This window comes from Heliangelus exortis, chromosome 1 (assembly GCF_036169615.1).
Source record: "Heliangelus exortis chromosome 1, bHelExo1.hap1, whole genome shotgun sequence".
Classification (NCBI taxonomy): Eukaryota; Metazoa; Chordata; class Aves; order Apodiformes; family Trochilidae; genus Heliangelus; species Heliangelus exortis.
The window spans coordinates 8,539,443-8,555,979 of NC_092422.1; the positions used below are offsets into that span (position 1 = coordinate 8,539,443).

The 16,537-nt window shown below is 36.6% G+C and overlaps 1 protein-coding gene across 7 annotated transcripts in view; it reads right to left on the reverse strand.

The window, feature by feature from the left end:
• GRM5 (glutamate metabotropic receptor 5) overlaps window positions 1–16,537 on the reverse strand; it is a 262,928-nt gene that overhangs the window by 41,689 nt on the left and 204,702 nt on the right. For all 7 annotated transcript variants that reach the window (XM_071733437.1, XM_071733421.1, XM_071733397.1 and 4 more), the window contains exons 4-5: window positions 15,922–16,157; window positions 3,019–3,265 (exon numbers count right to left, since the gene is read on the reverse strand). In XM_071733437.1, the coding sequence (XP_071589538.1) occupies window positions 3,019–3,265; window positions 15,922–16,157 (483 nt within the window). The remainder of the gene's footprint in view (window positions 1–3,018; window positions 3,266–15,921; window positions 16,158–16,537) is intronic.

Consider the following 16,537-nt stretch of genomic DNA (forward strand, 5'->3'; position numbering starts at 1 on the left):
GACCTCTGAGTATTGCTTTGCTAAAGCACTTTAACTTTGTTAAAGTGTTAGCTTTGTTGAAGTTCAGACTTTTATGGGCAGATGAGTGAAAGCACTGCCAGTGTTCAACAGGTAACAGGAACTAAACCAATTATCCCTCTGGTGGTAGTTCCATGCATACATATCAAGGGCAATACTGAAACGAAACCTAAGAAATTAAATAAAATAGATGTGTTTTTCATAAGCCCTCTGCATAGAACAGTATTGGTAGACTAATAGGCTTAGAAAGTCCATTGCTGTAGTGGAGGTTCATGAGTCACTGGATCCCTGGAGCTTCCTTGAGATACAATAGGGACAGTTTGTTACTTTAGGATTGGAGAGACCAGATGGTGCAATTGCACATTTCCAGCAGTGTCCTACTCACAGTGTAAATCACTTATTTTGAAACAGAAGTGCCACAAAGTTTCTGAGGGTCTGTACTCTATTGGTAGAACACACAAAATACCATCATCTTGTTTTTCTTTATTTTTCTTGACTTCTATATTTCTTCCTTGGAGTTTCAGTAGTATTTACTAGGTAGAAAGAAATAATGACTATTCCTTCCATACTAATTTATATTTTTTCCATGTCTGTTCACCTAAAACAAATCCTCTGCTAGCCTGCCTGTCTGCTTCAATCTCAACATACATATAAATGACTTTGGAATAGGGCCAAGATTCAAAGCATCTTGTGGCACTAATCATATGTTGTGTAATATCAAACCCTTTTTGTGATACATCAAAATCCTGAAATATCTAGGTCAGAAAGGCTTTTTATGTTCTGATTTCCTGCTTAACACCACCACAGTACAGCTGTGAGGATTTAAATCTCTTTTACAAAGTGGAGATGCAGCTATCAATGCAAGTGAACTGGAGAGATAAGTTGTTCCAATATGACTGCACTATCTCCCAGCTGTTTCAAATAGTGTTTGGCAGTGCTCAGAAGACTATAAACTACTCAAAACCTGGCTGTTAGAGATGAAACTTCCCATAAAGCCTTCTTAATAATGAAAAAGTAAACTTTAACTCAATGTTGGCTAATTTAAGCACTTGAGTCAGATTTAATCATGTGGCTACTGTAGGAAAAAAGGGAACAAAGAACCATGTTTCAAGAGTAAAGAAATTCTGGGAGCATTTTGCCACCACAGTCCATTGGTTTGAGTAGCCAAAGCACTACTGTGTATCACACAAATCCAGTGAGGCTGAACTTGCTTAAAGCTGTGTTACTCTGGGGTGAGCAATCATCATGGTGTTCCTGTGCTCTTCAGTAAAACTCTGATCTTCTACTGCTACCGAGGAAATGACTGCACATGATATAATTTCTCCATCATTTTTCTTAGAATTGAATTTTAAAATACCCAAGACATTCAGTTATATTTCTTGTAACAAATATAATTAAATAATTATAGTTAGGCATGCCAACTTGAAGAAAAGGTAACACTAAAAGTGTCTGTGCAATTGTCTTTGGTGGATTTTCATGTCAAATGTCATTTATCATTTATTGATGGCAACTTTCAGCCTTTCTGTAAGTAATGAGCAAAACATATAGGAATAAGGATAAATTCCATTGCATCTAAGCACAAATAAATCCAAATGTAAATCTTTAGGACAAGTCTTTTGAAAAGCACATGGTCAGATAAATCAAGACTGAGCACTTTTCTTCAGAATTCAGCTATTTGTAAAAATAGAAATGTTGAGCAGAAGACAGCTTTGCTCACCAAAACAGTGCCAACAATAAATTTCCATATGATATTTTCCTGGGCCTCTGACAGTTTGTGAGTACTCCTACTAGATCACAATGCACCAGATCACTTCCTTAGACCTGAGGCTGATGAGTTTGAAAATTTGTCTCCAGAGACACACAGTCAAACTGCTGTGTGTTTGGCTGCCCTGCTGTCTTTTGGGGAGAATGCTGACTTTACAGATTTTCCCATAAAAAGAGAAAAAATATTAATTTCTGAAATTGTAGATTTTTTTTTTTAAATTTCGAAATATTCTGACTAATGGAATTACCTTTTCCTGTCCATGGAATTTAATACATTCATTCCATCTTAGTGAAAGAAGACAAAATTTAAATGAGTTTGCCTCTAGCCATATGTTTACATCAGAAAAAATATTTAAAAACTTATCAGTAATCTATACAGAAAGGGCACTGTCTATCAAAGCAGTTCGAATGCAGTGAATGAAGATGGAATCTACCCTCTGAACTAAAAGGAATAAAAATACTTTGAATACTCTTCACACTTGATGTTTAGTAGGCAGAAACACAGGAAAAAACTTATCATTCCTATAGATGTTCATTTATACGGACACTGCATACATGTCATAGAAAAAGAAAAACTTGTCTTATATTTCATAGATATATGTATGTAAGATAAATGTATGTAAGTTGCCAGCAGAAAAAGCTTGCTTAAATTTCATTTGTCTTATTGCAGCACGATATAAATTAATGGCCCATTCTGTTATGCAGATAGAAAGGCTTTATTTGGAAGTCAAGGAAAAAAAAAAATTAATAATGCTGAAGGAGAAAAAAATCCTGGACTAAACACCAAAATATTTCTCATACTTTTTTTGCCTTTCTTAATAAAATAACTGTCTGCTATGATTGCTTTTTGCTCATGAAGCACATACATTTAAACACCCTCAGTCAGACAAGGGTCTGTCAGGCTCTATGAACATAAAACTGGAGGCTGGATGGTTTGTAGCAGTAAGTATTAACTTTAAATGGTACAGATAAAAAAGGCAGATTCATGCAGGAAGATGAAAGTTTATGTCTTTAACCTTAAACATAAGGAATGCACAATAATACATATATGCATATAAAAGAGTTCTTTTAGAAAAATAAGCATATGAAAGAGTTCTTTTGGAAAAATAAGCACATAAAGAGTGGAAATGTGAAAATAAAAGCATGAGATCTTAACTCTGATGTGAACTCTGCATGCATCTTTCATGTACCTTGACTTTGACTGGTATTAAACAGTTTGACAGATGTCAACATTACCTTCCTGGAGAGTCACCATTCTCATCAAACAAGATCATGTCCCCAGATACTCCAGTGAAGTTAGTCTTCATGAGGGATTCCAGGAGCTTCCGACCATCTATGGGCTTCATGGCATCACAGAGACCCACGTAGCCAGGGCACAGTGACATCTGCATGTTGTGGAGCCCGTATGCCATTGAGTATATTGCATTTATGACAAAGCCCATCTTGGAGTCCTGAACATGCTGTGTCCTCAGAGTCATCTGGCCTGACAGTGAACATGGAAGAGAGTGGTTATTGCATGGGGCTGAAGTGTGGGCAGCTCTTCAGACATCTGTTGGTGGATTGATTATTAATGGTGGAAAGTCTTTTTAAGAGTCTTAGATCATAGAGGATCCTGTTACTGGTACACACACTGACAAAGTTAACAAAAAATAAAATAATTAATTAACTTCCCTTTAAATATTTTACTATCCAGCTGATACCTTTCTCTGTGAAGCTCCAGACCTCACATATGTTGTTTTTCAACAATTTCTGTTCCATGTGTTTTTTTAAATATGTGTTTTGATCATTAAAACATAATGTTTTGGGGAATCACGGAACTTCTTCATGTCTGCACAAATCCCACCAAAGCCTCAGAATTGTTTTGTTGAGGTTTAAACCTTAGCATGATGTATTTTCTATAGTGATCCTGCATTCAACAATTTTATTTCAGAGGCATGAGAACTGATCCTGTGTAATCAGACGGTCCTAGGCACAGCTCCTTCCCTGTACAAAAAGTTCCATCTCTAATAGCTCCTCTCTATTTACTGAGTGAGGATAATAATGCAATGCAGATGAAGGCATTTTAATGTCTGTGAAGAGTCTGATGATGGTGGGTTAGGCACTGAATCTTCTCTGCTTAACCAGAGCGGGTTAGCCCTACCGTGTCTGACTTTTAAAACATAATATCAGGATTTCTATTTTCTATTCAAGCTTCTGTGAAATGCACAATAAAAATTCATTCAGCAGCACCCTGGAGGCCTTTTATTTATAACCCAGTATCATTAATGACATAGATTTATTCTGTTGGTAACACTAGTCCAGCTAAGGAAGAGTAGGCTGGAGGTTTTCTGCCTCGTATGTCTTTGGAAAAGCTGCCAGCTGCTTTCCAGACTCCAGATCTTTAATACTGGGAAAGTGAGAAGCATCAGAGATAAAGCAACTGCATCAGTCGTGGTGGGAGTTTGTCAGACACCTGGAAAGGTTTGGATCTGGAGACAAAGAGCTCCACTAGAAGATTTGTTCTCCTTTGATCAGTCAAGCAGCAATCCCTAGGGGCCATGAACCCTATGGGCAGCCAGGAGCAAAAGCAATGTAAATAACACTCTTCAGCTGCTCTGTAGGATTCTGCCTCCCATAGAAGCATTGAGAAGTGACAGGGACAGAGATTAAACCTGCCCGTCTGAACTGCAGGGGCAGAACAGTGTGAGAAGCAATTTATGCCATGAAAAGGCTGATATTCTGTTTTTGCTTGAAAGAACTGAAGACTATTGTTGACTGAATTGTTTCTGAGGGTGGCTCTTATGTAGCTTAACAATATCTGTCCAGAATACCATGCATCCACTCTGATGTTCAGGCATCTTTTGTGCAACTGAGCAAGATTCTCTAGATGTTGATCAATCCCATCATAAAATAGGTGCACAGTTTGAATTGAAAATTATTCTGTAGCAAATAGTAAGTGGATGAGAAGACTGAGAGATCCCTTTTCCCCTTCTGTTTTGTGCTGGCATCCCCAGTTCCAGTCAATCTCAGGAGAAGTAGTTAGGATTTTGGATAGTTAACATTAGGTGATATGAACTGGAAATATCTGTAACTGAATAAAAACTTGGAAATAACACAATGTTGCTCATTTATTCTGTTCTACTAAGGTATTGCTCTTTCCTAATTAAAAATAATAGGCATAAAAACTGCAACAGTGGAATACATGTAAATCCCGTATTAATTGAAATTAAGTGGAAAACTGAACAAGTGTATCACATGGCAATACACAAAACTTGGTTTAACTAATTATTCATCCTCAAAATTAACAGCTCACAAAGTGTGTAGTTAATTACAGTAGCTATTAGAATGAATCAGGTTTTCATCAGCAGTAGTATTAATTGTGAAACAATGTTGCAAGTATGATTGCTTGAAAATTTAATAACTTAATCCTTACAGGAGCACTTTCTGCTGGCCTTTGTTCTTCAACTTTATAGAATTATTTTTCTGACTTTCTTTAAACATTGAATCTCATTCAGTTCACTTGATGATCTGTAATGAGGCTGCTTAGCTCTTCATGGAATCTGCTTCTAATTGTCAACAGTTGTGAGGGAATTAACTGCTGTGAGAATTTTAATATACTTTCTGCAGCTGAATATAGCATTTCCCTGAGATGTTACCTCTCTCACTTGGCTATATAAAGTAAAATCCACCCTGAGAAGTCTGCCCATCAATTTGTGGCACCTTAAGAATTTACAGTTAAGGGAAACATCTCAAAAAAATGTGACAAAAGAAATGTTTTTCTCTTTAATAAAGCATATTGTATGTAGTTTGAAAAAATACCAATATTAAAAAAATAGTTAAGTCTTAAAGTAAGAGTCAACCTGTTTCACAAAGCACTCATGCACGCCAGACTTGAAGCATATAAGTAATGGTGTTTACCTCAGTGATCTTACCAGTAGTTTTAAGGGAAGTCTGAAAACACAAGTTAAATGGCAGTGTCTCAGTCAGAAAACAAAAAATAAATAAAATCTATCTCTATGTGGGTTAGTGCTAGTGGCTACTGTCCTTGCTGGAACGCAAACACGTATCTTTAAAATCATCCACATGTGCTGTTTTCAGTCAAGAACCTTTCCTGACACAGGGTCATCATGAGATGGAGGGGTGGAATGGATGAATGTCACCTCAATGTAACCTTCAGATGGTGACACCAGAAATGTTCACCATCTTTACAGATTAAACTCTTAATCAAGAATAATGAAAAAAATCTAGTAGAATTTGAGGAATTCCTACAGAATTACTGAGCAGAGTATAAATATACACAGAATGTAACCCATATGCCTTTCTAATATCCATATTAGAAAATAGTAAAAAAAAAGACATATCTATAAAAGATCTGCTTTTCTCTATCTTGTACATTTCCATGCGAGAAAAATTTTCAAAGGAGGAAATAAAATGTCTCAGTTTTCTCTGGGCTGGGGATTTTTTTAATGTTGACATGTCAGGTTATGCAGAAAATGCTCACCTGAATGTTTTAGTTCAGTTTGGGAGTAGGTTTTCACAGCCAATCTCCAAACTGTTCCTGCTCACTCTGGTGTCCCAGTTTTGGAGCAAAGTGTCAAGTATCTTTCAAGAGACACTAAAATAGATGAAGTGCCCAGGAAGGCACCTAATGCACCACAGCTGCAAATAGGTGTTCAGACCTTAGCACCAGGCTAGAGGCAGTTTAGGGCAAACCTGCCTTGAGCTGTGAATCTCTCTTGGCCCACAGAGTTTCCAGTCAGACTCAGCATCACTCCCATTTGCTGCAGACAGAAGCAGTTGGAAGTAGAGAGGTGAAAATGTGCATGGGCCACATACAAACCTTCATTTCACAGGTCTCCAGTCAATTCTTATTGCAATTTTGAGAGGCTTAAGTATCTTTTCTGTGGTAAAACTGACCTTTTTTTTCTGGACATAACTCATTTTAGGCAAAATTGTTTAGAATACCATCAACCTATTTACAAATCTGTGATGAATTTAGTCATTATGCTTAAATGATTATAGGAAGTGACCTGTACAGCAGTACCTCAGAACCAAGAAATATTAGTGCTGTTTCATGATATGTACTGCAAAAAATAAGAACTCTGCATCCTGCAATTAAGATGTCCAAGCCAATAAAGAATGCAAGGTGAATCAAATAATACCCAGTGAGGAAATTCAGACAGTCCTTGGAATCATAAGTGATAAAACATTGTGCCATTCTCTGAGAAATGAGGGTATCTCAGTGGTCAGAACATGTGAGCAGATTTTGTTCTGTTTATTCCTATTTTTTTATTATTTTTTTTCCCAAGTAGTTTTGATAAGTTAAAAAGGGCTTATCCTAGTATTTTACAAACTGTGAGATCCTAAGGCAGTTGCAGTTTCAAGTCACATCACCATTTCTGTCTACAAAATATCACATAGACAAATCCTGTTCCTCCTTTTGCAAGTCAGATAATGAATCTACCCTTCAGTTTCCCATCTGATATTTTCTTTCTATTATTTCTTATTTTCCATCTTTTTTTTAAACTAAATATTCCTTAGGAATACTCATCATCTTAATGCTTTTCCTGTGCTTAATGCAATGAACATGTTGTTAGCTGGAGTTTTGAGGGGCTACTGCACTATCTCTGAAATGAAACCAGATGTAGAAAGGATTTCAAGTATTTTGTGGGAAATATAAGTATGTAAATATTTTGTTTCTATAGATCATTTAGGAATTTATATATACAAGAGACAGGTTCAGGTGAGCCTTTGCAACATGGGCTTTGATATCAGTTTTGGATTCTGATGCCACTTGACAAAGTATTTAATATCCACACTTTTTCCTGCTTAAATATATGTTCTGTATGTCAGAATTTATCTGTACATTCCCAGTTTTATGACAGGTATATGAGTATAAAAAGGTGAAGTACAGTCTGAGAGTGGTATAAAATCATAACCTACATCTTTCTGCCCACACTGCTGGAAGTGACCCAGTGACACTCCAGCAATATCCCAGCAGAAGATAAATGTGGGATATCATAGAATCATAGAATAGTTGACAATAGATCTTCAACTAGATCATATTGCTTATGGCCCCATCCATTCCAACCTTCAGTGTTTCCTGGGAAGGGGCATCAACCACGTCTCTGGGAAACCCGGTGCAATGTTCCACCACTCTCACTGCAAAAAATTTCTTCCTCATATCTACTCTGCATTTTCTTTTAGGTTAAACCATTACCCTTTGTCCTATTGCAACAAGGCCTATTGAGAAGTCCATCCTCATCTTTCCTACAAGCCCCCTTTAAGTACAGGAAGGCTGCCATAAGATCTCCCTGAAGGCTCCTGTTCTCCAGGCTGAACAACTCCAACTCTCAGCATTTCTTCATGAGAGAGGTGCCCCTTGTGTCCTTCTCTAGACCCACTCCAACAGGTCCATGTTTTCCCTGCTCAGAAGACTCCAGAGCTGGACAGAATACTGTAGGTAGGGTCTCACCAGAGGGGCATGGAGGCACAGGATCACCCTGTTGCTATTAGGGGCACTCAGTGTTGTTCAGCATCACCTCATGAAACAAAAACTTGGGGAGATGTGAAGACAAACTGAAATATGTGCTCTCCACAGCTATGGAATCTGAGCTGAGGCATGAGACTGTCAGCATGAACCCAGGGGTTATATGTGGGGAGAGTGGGTGAGGTATGGCTCTGAAAGCAGCTGTGATTGACCATGAGAGACTGCCTGACACTAAATTCCTCATCCAGATTTGTTCTTTTCTCTTGTCACTACTCCAAAACACAAATATGTAGATGATAGAAAATAAATGTGTTCTTTCACCAAGAAAGTGACTGCAACTGGCAACAGTTCATTTCTTTGATCCATTTAAAAACAATTAGTGTACTTAAAGGCATTGATCCAAGAAAGAACTTAAGGGAGCTCAAAATCCCACTACAATGTCAGCCAGTTCCCAGCACGGGTGGTGCTGAGCTGTTTGTATCCTCCAGCATTTCCCCTGCAGACCCAAGCTCCATCTGTCCAAGATGTGGAGTGGGGAGCATGGGGCTCCTCTGCCTGGATATGGGGCAGGTTGGGAGCTGTGGGAGCCATCTGGGAGCAGGACTAGAAGGAATAATGCTCCCACGACAGCCCCCTCCCCCACCAAGTGTGGAAAGCCAAAACCAAACCAGGGAAGATCTTGAAGGAAATCTGCATGTCCAAAGAAGAGCCGTGCAGCTGGTGAAGGCTCTAGAACACAAGTCTTATGTGGAGAATCTCAATGGAACTGGGGTTGTTTAGTCTGCAGAAGAGGAGGCTGAGGGGAGGCTGGTTGCTCTCTACAACAACCTGAAAGAAGGTTGTAGTGAGGTGGGGGTTGGTCTCTTCTCCAAAGTAACAAGTGATAGAACAAGAGGAAATGGTCTCAAATTTTGCCAGGCGAGGTTTCGATTGGATATTAGGAAAATTTTATTTACTGAAAGGGTTGCCAGGCACTGGAACAGAATGCCCCCTTCCTGGAGATATTTAAAAGATTTAGAAATGTGGTGCAAAAGGATATGGCTTCGTGGTAGGCTTGGCAGTGCTGGGCTAATAATTGGACTTGCTGATCTTACAGGTCTTTTCCAACCAGAATGATTCTGTGATTCTGAATTCTGAAACTTCATTGTTATTTCCCATACTTAGCATTCTTCATAACATTCTGCAATTAAATTATTATTTTTTAGTGATTTTTTTATTAAGATCTATCATTCGTCTTTTTTCCCCCCTACTTTTTACCCTCAAGGAAGGTAATACACATTATTTGTCTGCTTGCCAGCTGGTGATATAGCAAAGACCCATCAAGCAGGGATGTGCAAGAGTACAAAATTACCATGGTTCAATATGCTTTTTCTACTTTCAAGCTTTTCCAAATCTGTGAGTACTTTGAATTTTAAAGGATCGAGAAAGGGTAAAAGTAAGAGTGAAAGTACTTTACATTCCAGGCAGCTCCTGACTTAATTAATTTTTCCAAGAAGAAAGAAGAGAGCAAAATCTGAGACAGAATACAGTAGAATGTTTTTGTCAAAGTATAGAGAGGTTTGTTTGCCATGGAATGCATTTAACACTGAAATAAAGGCAATTAGAAGTGTTTTGGATTTTTTTTCTTACAAAATTCCTCAGATATATGGAAGTTGTTTATGACAGACTCCTAGGGGACATCACAGAAGAAACCAGAACTCTAGCCTACAGTCTCCAGCTCTCTCACAATGCTTCCTTGCAACTAATTCACAAAGCAGTTTCTATGTAGTTTCCTTATATATGTCATTAAAGACAATCTATTTTTTGTGCTAATTTGCTAGTGCCTGTCTGCTGCAGAATATGGTGAGGGACTTAGTTCAGTCATGAGTCTGTGCTGTCACAGTTGTGCTTGGGAACACATCAGTGACCTTCCCTGGATCTGTGCTGTCTGCATGGCACTAAGTCAGCCATCCAAGAAACATGAATGTCTCTTCAGTGAAGAAATGACTGGAGTCTTATAAAGTAGAGGAAAGGTTATACATATCACAGAATGAATCAGGTAATCACAGAATCATATGAATCAAGGTAAAACACAGTGTTTGTTCCTATTTAAGTTAAAATTGTTTAGCTTCAGGAAAAGACTTACTTTAAAACCTCTCCCAAAATCTAACATCAGAGATTTCTGTTAAGAAAGAATGACCTATAAAATTAACTTCCAGTTCTCTGTTATTTGTAAGGCTCCAGGTGTATTTTTCTTCTAAAAATCAAATGTAATTTTTAATTTATTTTTCTAATTTAATTTCTTACAGGTTCTTGGACTGAAAAGCAGAGATATTTTCTGCTCTATAGGAAATTTCAAATAGTTCAAATGTCCATTCCTATCAAAAATTAATAAAATACCTCAAGATTGGATTTCACCATTTCTGTGGAGGAAATTGAGAAAAAAAAAAAGGAAAAAAAAAAAAAAGAAAAAGAGATAGGGAAAGAAGGAAAGAACAGTAACATCGAAACAATGAAACAATGTAAAAGCAAATTATAAACTTGAAACAAAACACTTCAGTGTTATTGAAAGAAGAAAACAAAAGATTACTCATATCAATGCTTTTCTTTCAAAGTTTGTGTCATTGAAGCAACTTGCTGCTATGAAACAGTTTTCAAGCTTGACAAGAAGTATCTTCCAGTGCAATCCAATCACCAAATGTTTTCTTACTAAATTTAACTTTCACTCTTCTCAACTGAAAACCAATGCCAGCACCATTGCATTTTATGTTAATTACTAAAGTGTTAAATTTGAGAATGACTGAGGGACCAAATTCAGTGTCCCAAGATGCAGAGGATTTTCAAAAGATTTTTCAAGGTGCTTAGTTGTCTTTGAGGTTTTTTATCTATTTAAACCTACATGAGCAAAGCATGTTAAGAGCTCTCACAAATCAAGCTGATGCAGAAGTTTACCTGCATCTTGTGTGCCTACAAACCACTGGAAGTGTGGCTTCTGTTGTCAAGTTTAGCAAAATAAGCAAAAAGAGCAACAGGGATAGTAAGTCCTAGGAAAAAGTAAGTAAATAGTTTATCTATTTTGTCACACCACTTTCATAACATTACTATCCTTCCACCTGCTATAGAATTCAGTTTATTTGGGCATAAAGAGGAATGAAACAACCACTACACAAGATGTTGGCATAAACCTCTCTGTACCTGCAAACACATTTATATAAAGTATTTCTATTTATAAAGGAAATCAAACTGATGAGAGGAAAGAATGACAGAATCTATTCCAATTCATCCATATATAAGGAAATTACAGAATCTGAATAAATTAATTATAATTTACTTTATCCTTAATGTTGGAGAGTCATGGTGTACCCGCATAGAGATATTAATAGCCTCTAGATAATTTTCAAGGTTCAGGAAGGCAAAGAGAGAGAGGAAAAAAGAAACAATAAAACCACATGGTATGCCATCAAATATATCTAACACATGGAAGGAGGATGGTAGGGAACATAAAGTGAAAGAAAAGTAGGTACAGATTTGTAGTCAGATTTTGGAGGAGTTTAATTCAACACCAAGAGTGAGAAGACTGAAGATATTCAAGGGCTTGAGTTACAGATGTGTTAAAATCAGGACCAACAGATACTAAAAAGTCAGACAGTGCCCTCAGTGGCCCTCAATGCAACACTGCTGCTTTCTCTAAGATAATAAAAAAATAGTGACATATCTGTGTGTCTGTGTAGGCTCGTGGCTCAGATAATGTCAGGTTTCTAGAAAATTCAGATCAGGATCTGTGCCTCACAGCTAATCTACCTTCAGAAATTTCTGCACCTGACCCAGCATTACTGTAAAAGTAGCAAAAAATTATATTTGAGTTCCTGGTCTGAAATGTGGGCCATAAAATGACATCCCTAATCTTTCCAGTGCCCAAGCACAAGATATATCAAATATCAAACTGAGTGGCAGAAGATTCTACTCATTATTAAAAGGTCCTTTAAATCCCTGTTTAAAAAATAAAATTTCATTTTAGCTTAATTTATTTTGTCTCTGTTTACAATCCATAAATGAAGGTGTAGGAATGTCGTATTTGGGGAATATGAAGTCTGGTTGGGATAGATAATTATCTATAAGAAAGCAAGCACATCTAGTCTTAAAAGGTCCAAAGGCAACCAATACCAAAGGATTTGATTAGGCTTTTATGACCTGAAAATTGTCACTAGGTAGAGTTACACATCTGAACCAACCCGCACTTCTGTTTATGAACTTTACTGAATTGTGGCCTTAGATAATAATAATAATAAAAAATATTTCACTGGTGCCAGAGGGGAAGATAAATCCAATTCTTGTAGAATCCCTAGAGTTTGGAGGCCTTTACCTGCCTCTTTTTAAAGATGCATTTTATATTCTTTTCTCTGAATCTTGGCCTTTAGAGGTGGGTGGTAGCAGATGTCCTGTGGCATGGAACTAATTACACTGAATGTCAAGTCAGATAACTCTGTGAACTTCTCAATTTCTGTTGTGCTCCAGGTGGGAAGAAAATCAGTGTACTTCACAGCAGTAGTGACACCCATTTGGATTAAGTACATGTTTAAATCTGAAAATGAAAATTGGGCATGATGCTAAAATTTTCACCAAAGTGTGAACTAAGTGTATGTGAAGTGATGGAGACATTCAAGTGCTAAATAGAAATGAAGAAAGAAAAAATATTTTGGATTTTGTTTGGCATTATCTTTATGTATGTGATTTATTTCACAGCTTCATTATACTTATTTTACTTAATTGAGTCTTCATTTTATATTAATACCTGCTTGGCACTGTCTATGGAAAGTGCATATTAAAAAATGAAAAAAACCTCACAATTCATTGGACCTGACTTCATTGACTTATAACTTTGTTTATATACTGTCACAGAGATAAATGTAGCCTACTTCACTAAACAAGGATCAGCAAAATAAATACAAAGGTTTAAACATGATGTTTATGCTCAGGACATAGGTGAAGTTCTTTCAGCCATATCTCTTTGTGCTTATTTTCTTGATGTTTAAATAAATTTTCTATGCTATTAAGAAGCATTTGTTTTTTCATGAGAGTACAACCAGTTTGTGAGGAATAATTATTTTTTTATCCACTAAATTAATGGTTATTGCTTTCTGTAGAGACTATAATTTGAAAATGTTCTATCAACATCTATCAACACCAATTGGCTTTATGTGTTTCTTTTTATCATTATCCCAAGAAGTAAAGTGTAGCTTGTCTTTTGGTGGAAAAAAAAAAAATTATTTATCTTTAGCATTTATGCATAAACTCAGTCTCTTTAATTGCAATCCTGAGAAATACCTTTGGCTTTGTTTTGTTTTTTGTTTTGTTTTGTTTTTTGGTTGCTTTTGGGGTTTTTTTTGTTTGTTTGTTTTTTTGTTTGGTTTGGGTTTTTTCTGGTTTTGGGGGTTTATTTTGTTTGGTTTTTTATGCAGCTGCTGGAGAAGAGAATGTATTCAGTTAGATAAACTAAAGGGCATGGTCCTGTTTTTTTTATCAAGATGAATCTGAAGCAGCACTAATATATCCATCATTGTGCAGATACTTTTGGGATAGTCTCTGAAATACTTGTGGCCAGGAAGGGCAAATATCACCTTTATAGCTGGGAAGTCAAACTGAGGGAATTTAAGACTCAAAACTAGGAGTGCCTGAAGACAAGAAACCAAATATTAATGTAGGAATCAATATAAAGGTATGGTATTCATAGTCATATTGAAGATAGGAAACATAGGTAGAATAAGTAAAATAGGAAGAAACAAAAACTACCATGAGAGAGAGAGAGTAAAAAAATCCTGTTAAATTTGAGGTAAAACTCCAAACATCAAAATCTCTCTGTCCTGCAATTCTAAGATAGTATGTTTGCTTCTTTCCTGCTGGCAAATCCACCAAGTTGTCCAATTTCAACATTTCTTCCCTTTACCATATACTCTTGCTGAGTTTTGTGACTGCTATAAAAAAACCAGCACAGGTGTTCTAGCACTTATGGCACAAAAAATTGTCATTAAATGAATCTGCATGTCATCTTTCTGATTTTTGGCATAATTTTAACAGATGCTTTAGATAAAAAATAAAACTAACAACTTCCTTTGTGAAAACTCTGATTAGATGGGCAGTTTTAATTGATTGCTGCACATGGTGTTTTTAATCTGGGGAAATCCACCACTGAAATAGTACCAAGAAGAAGATAAAATAGTAGCAGCAAGAAGACAGAATTAAAAACTATTATAATCTGAGTTTTATTCTTTTATTATGACCACCATGGCCGAGCACTGAACACAACAATAAAGCTGGAGGAAAAGTGATTATAACAACGTATTTGGGAAATTTGTTCTTTTTCCATTCATTATTTGCAAATCATCAGACTACAATCTTTACACATTTGTTTGTATGCTTGACATTCCTAGGCTTTAGGAATCTATTTGAACTGTGTATCATTCAGGATTTCTTTGTGAGAAACCTTCCAAGGATGAGTTCTGTTCAAACCAGGCTACTCAAGATTTCTGATTTAATATATTTCATATCCATGACTAGGCAACTTTGTGTATAAAATAACAATTCCCCCTTTTTTTTTTTTTTTTTTTGTGGAGGTGAAAAAAACAAGCAAACAGAAAAGTCAAGTTGTTAAGTTGATGTTTCATTGCTAACACTGCACAGCTATAGAAACCAGGTCTCTATTAGCCTGTATCCAGCCATGCCCACTGAACTGACATCCCAGGAAAGAGATCTGAATTATCATGGGGAAATCGATGAAGTTAACTGCTCAATATGCAGTACCTGTCAACAGCACAAATAAAACCTGCATTTGGGTCATGTAAACCCAAGAGTTTTTAATGCCATTTCTTGATCTCATGGGTGTATGGAAGATATCTACATCTTTGGGAGGAAAAGTCCCATGGGGCTTATAACGGTGGTTAAGCTAATGCCCAGCATGCCACCACTTTATGCCTCAGTTTGGCATCTAATGAAATAAATATTAATTAACAGAAGTAATAAAAATTAAAAAAAAAAAAAATTAAAAAAGAAAAAAAACAAACAAACAAGGAAAACTCAAAAAGCGCTCTGTATCTTTCTGGGATAAAAAATACCTTGCCACTTATTTGCAAAAATGACAAAATATTGTGGCAGGTTTTGCTAAAATCTGTACATTTTAATGAAAAAATCAGCTCCAAATGACATTTCCAGAAATGGCTCATGGCTGAAAGAAAAACTAATGAAATCTTTCAAACCAGCTAGTCTTGTGTCTGAAGTACACAAATGATCATCATCACCATATGGACTTCAGATAATTTTTAGTATTTTAATTTTCTCCCTGCTCCTGTGAGGTAAATAAATAATAATGAGCTCTGTTTCAGAAAGGAAATAGTGAATATTCCATTACAACATTTTTTAAAGTGTTTAGATCCCTATGGAGGTAGAGTAGCAGCAATTTTTCAAATATAGAATGGAGTTAGGTATTGAGGCACTATTTGTTTCACTAGAGATTTGAATACTTTAAAAATTTTTGGCTGGTGTCACATTGGAAAGAGCAAGAGTTGCAATTCCAGCTTCATTCCTTCCATCCCCACTCACCATTCCACCAGAGCAGGATGCAACAGTTCAACATGAGCTACTTACACCGCAGTTTCAGGGATGCTGGTTCATAAAGTAGAAGTCATAAATTTACTTACTGGTGCAAGTCTTGTTGTATTTAGGGTTCTCTTGAGGAAACCCCACCAAGCGGCACTGGAACCTGTGCTGCCAAAATTCCTGAAACCATGGATTTCGGTGGTTGGTTTCTGGCCGAAGCTCTAGGTAGTAATCATCAAACCATTTCACATCAGGAGACTGGAGCTTGATTGTTATTCCACCAACAGCTTCACGCTGGTACCCATCTGTCACATCATACCTGTCTGCCCAGCCATCACTGCAGAGAGAAATGAGAGACAATATTAACCATTCATAAGAATGGTTAAGAAAAGCATAAGAAAAGAACTTAAAAGCATAAGAAAAGAACTTAAAAATAAAATTCAGAGCCTAAGAGCACACTCCCATACTTGTGATTCTGAGTAGAGATTAGTAAAGAGACTTCTAGTAGAAGAACTCAGTGTTTACCTTTTCCTTATGATTGTCATTGGCATCTTCTACTTCGATGGTATATTCTTTATGTTTCATTTCAGGTAATTAGAACACCATTAACCACAGATCCTGAAATCTGCCACATATAAGCAGAGCTCTGCATCATGCCAAGCCTCACGGAGCTCAATGGAGAAAATCTTGAATTTAGTGTTTTACTGACACTGGGGG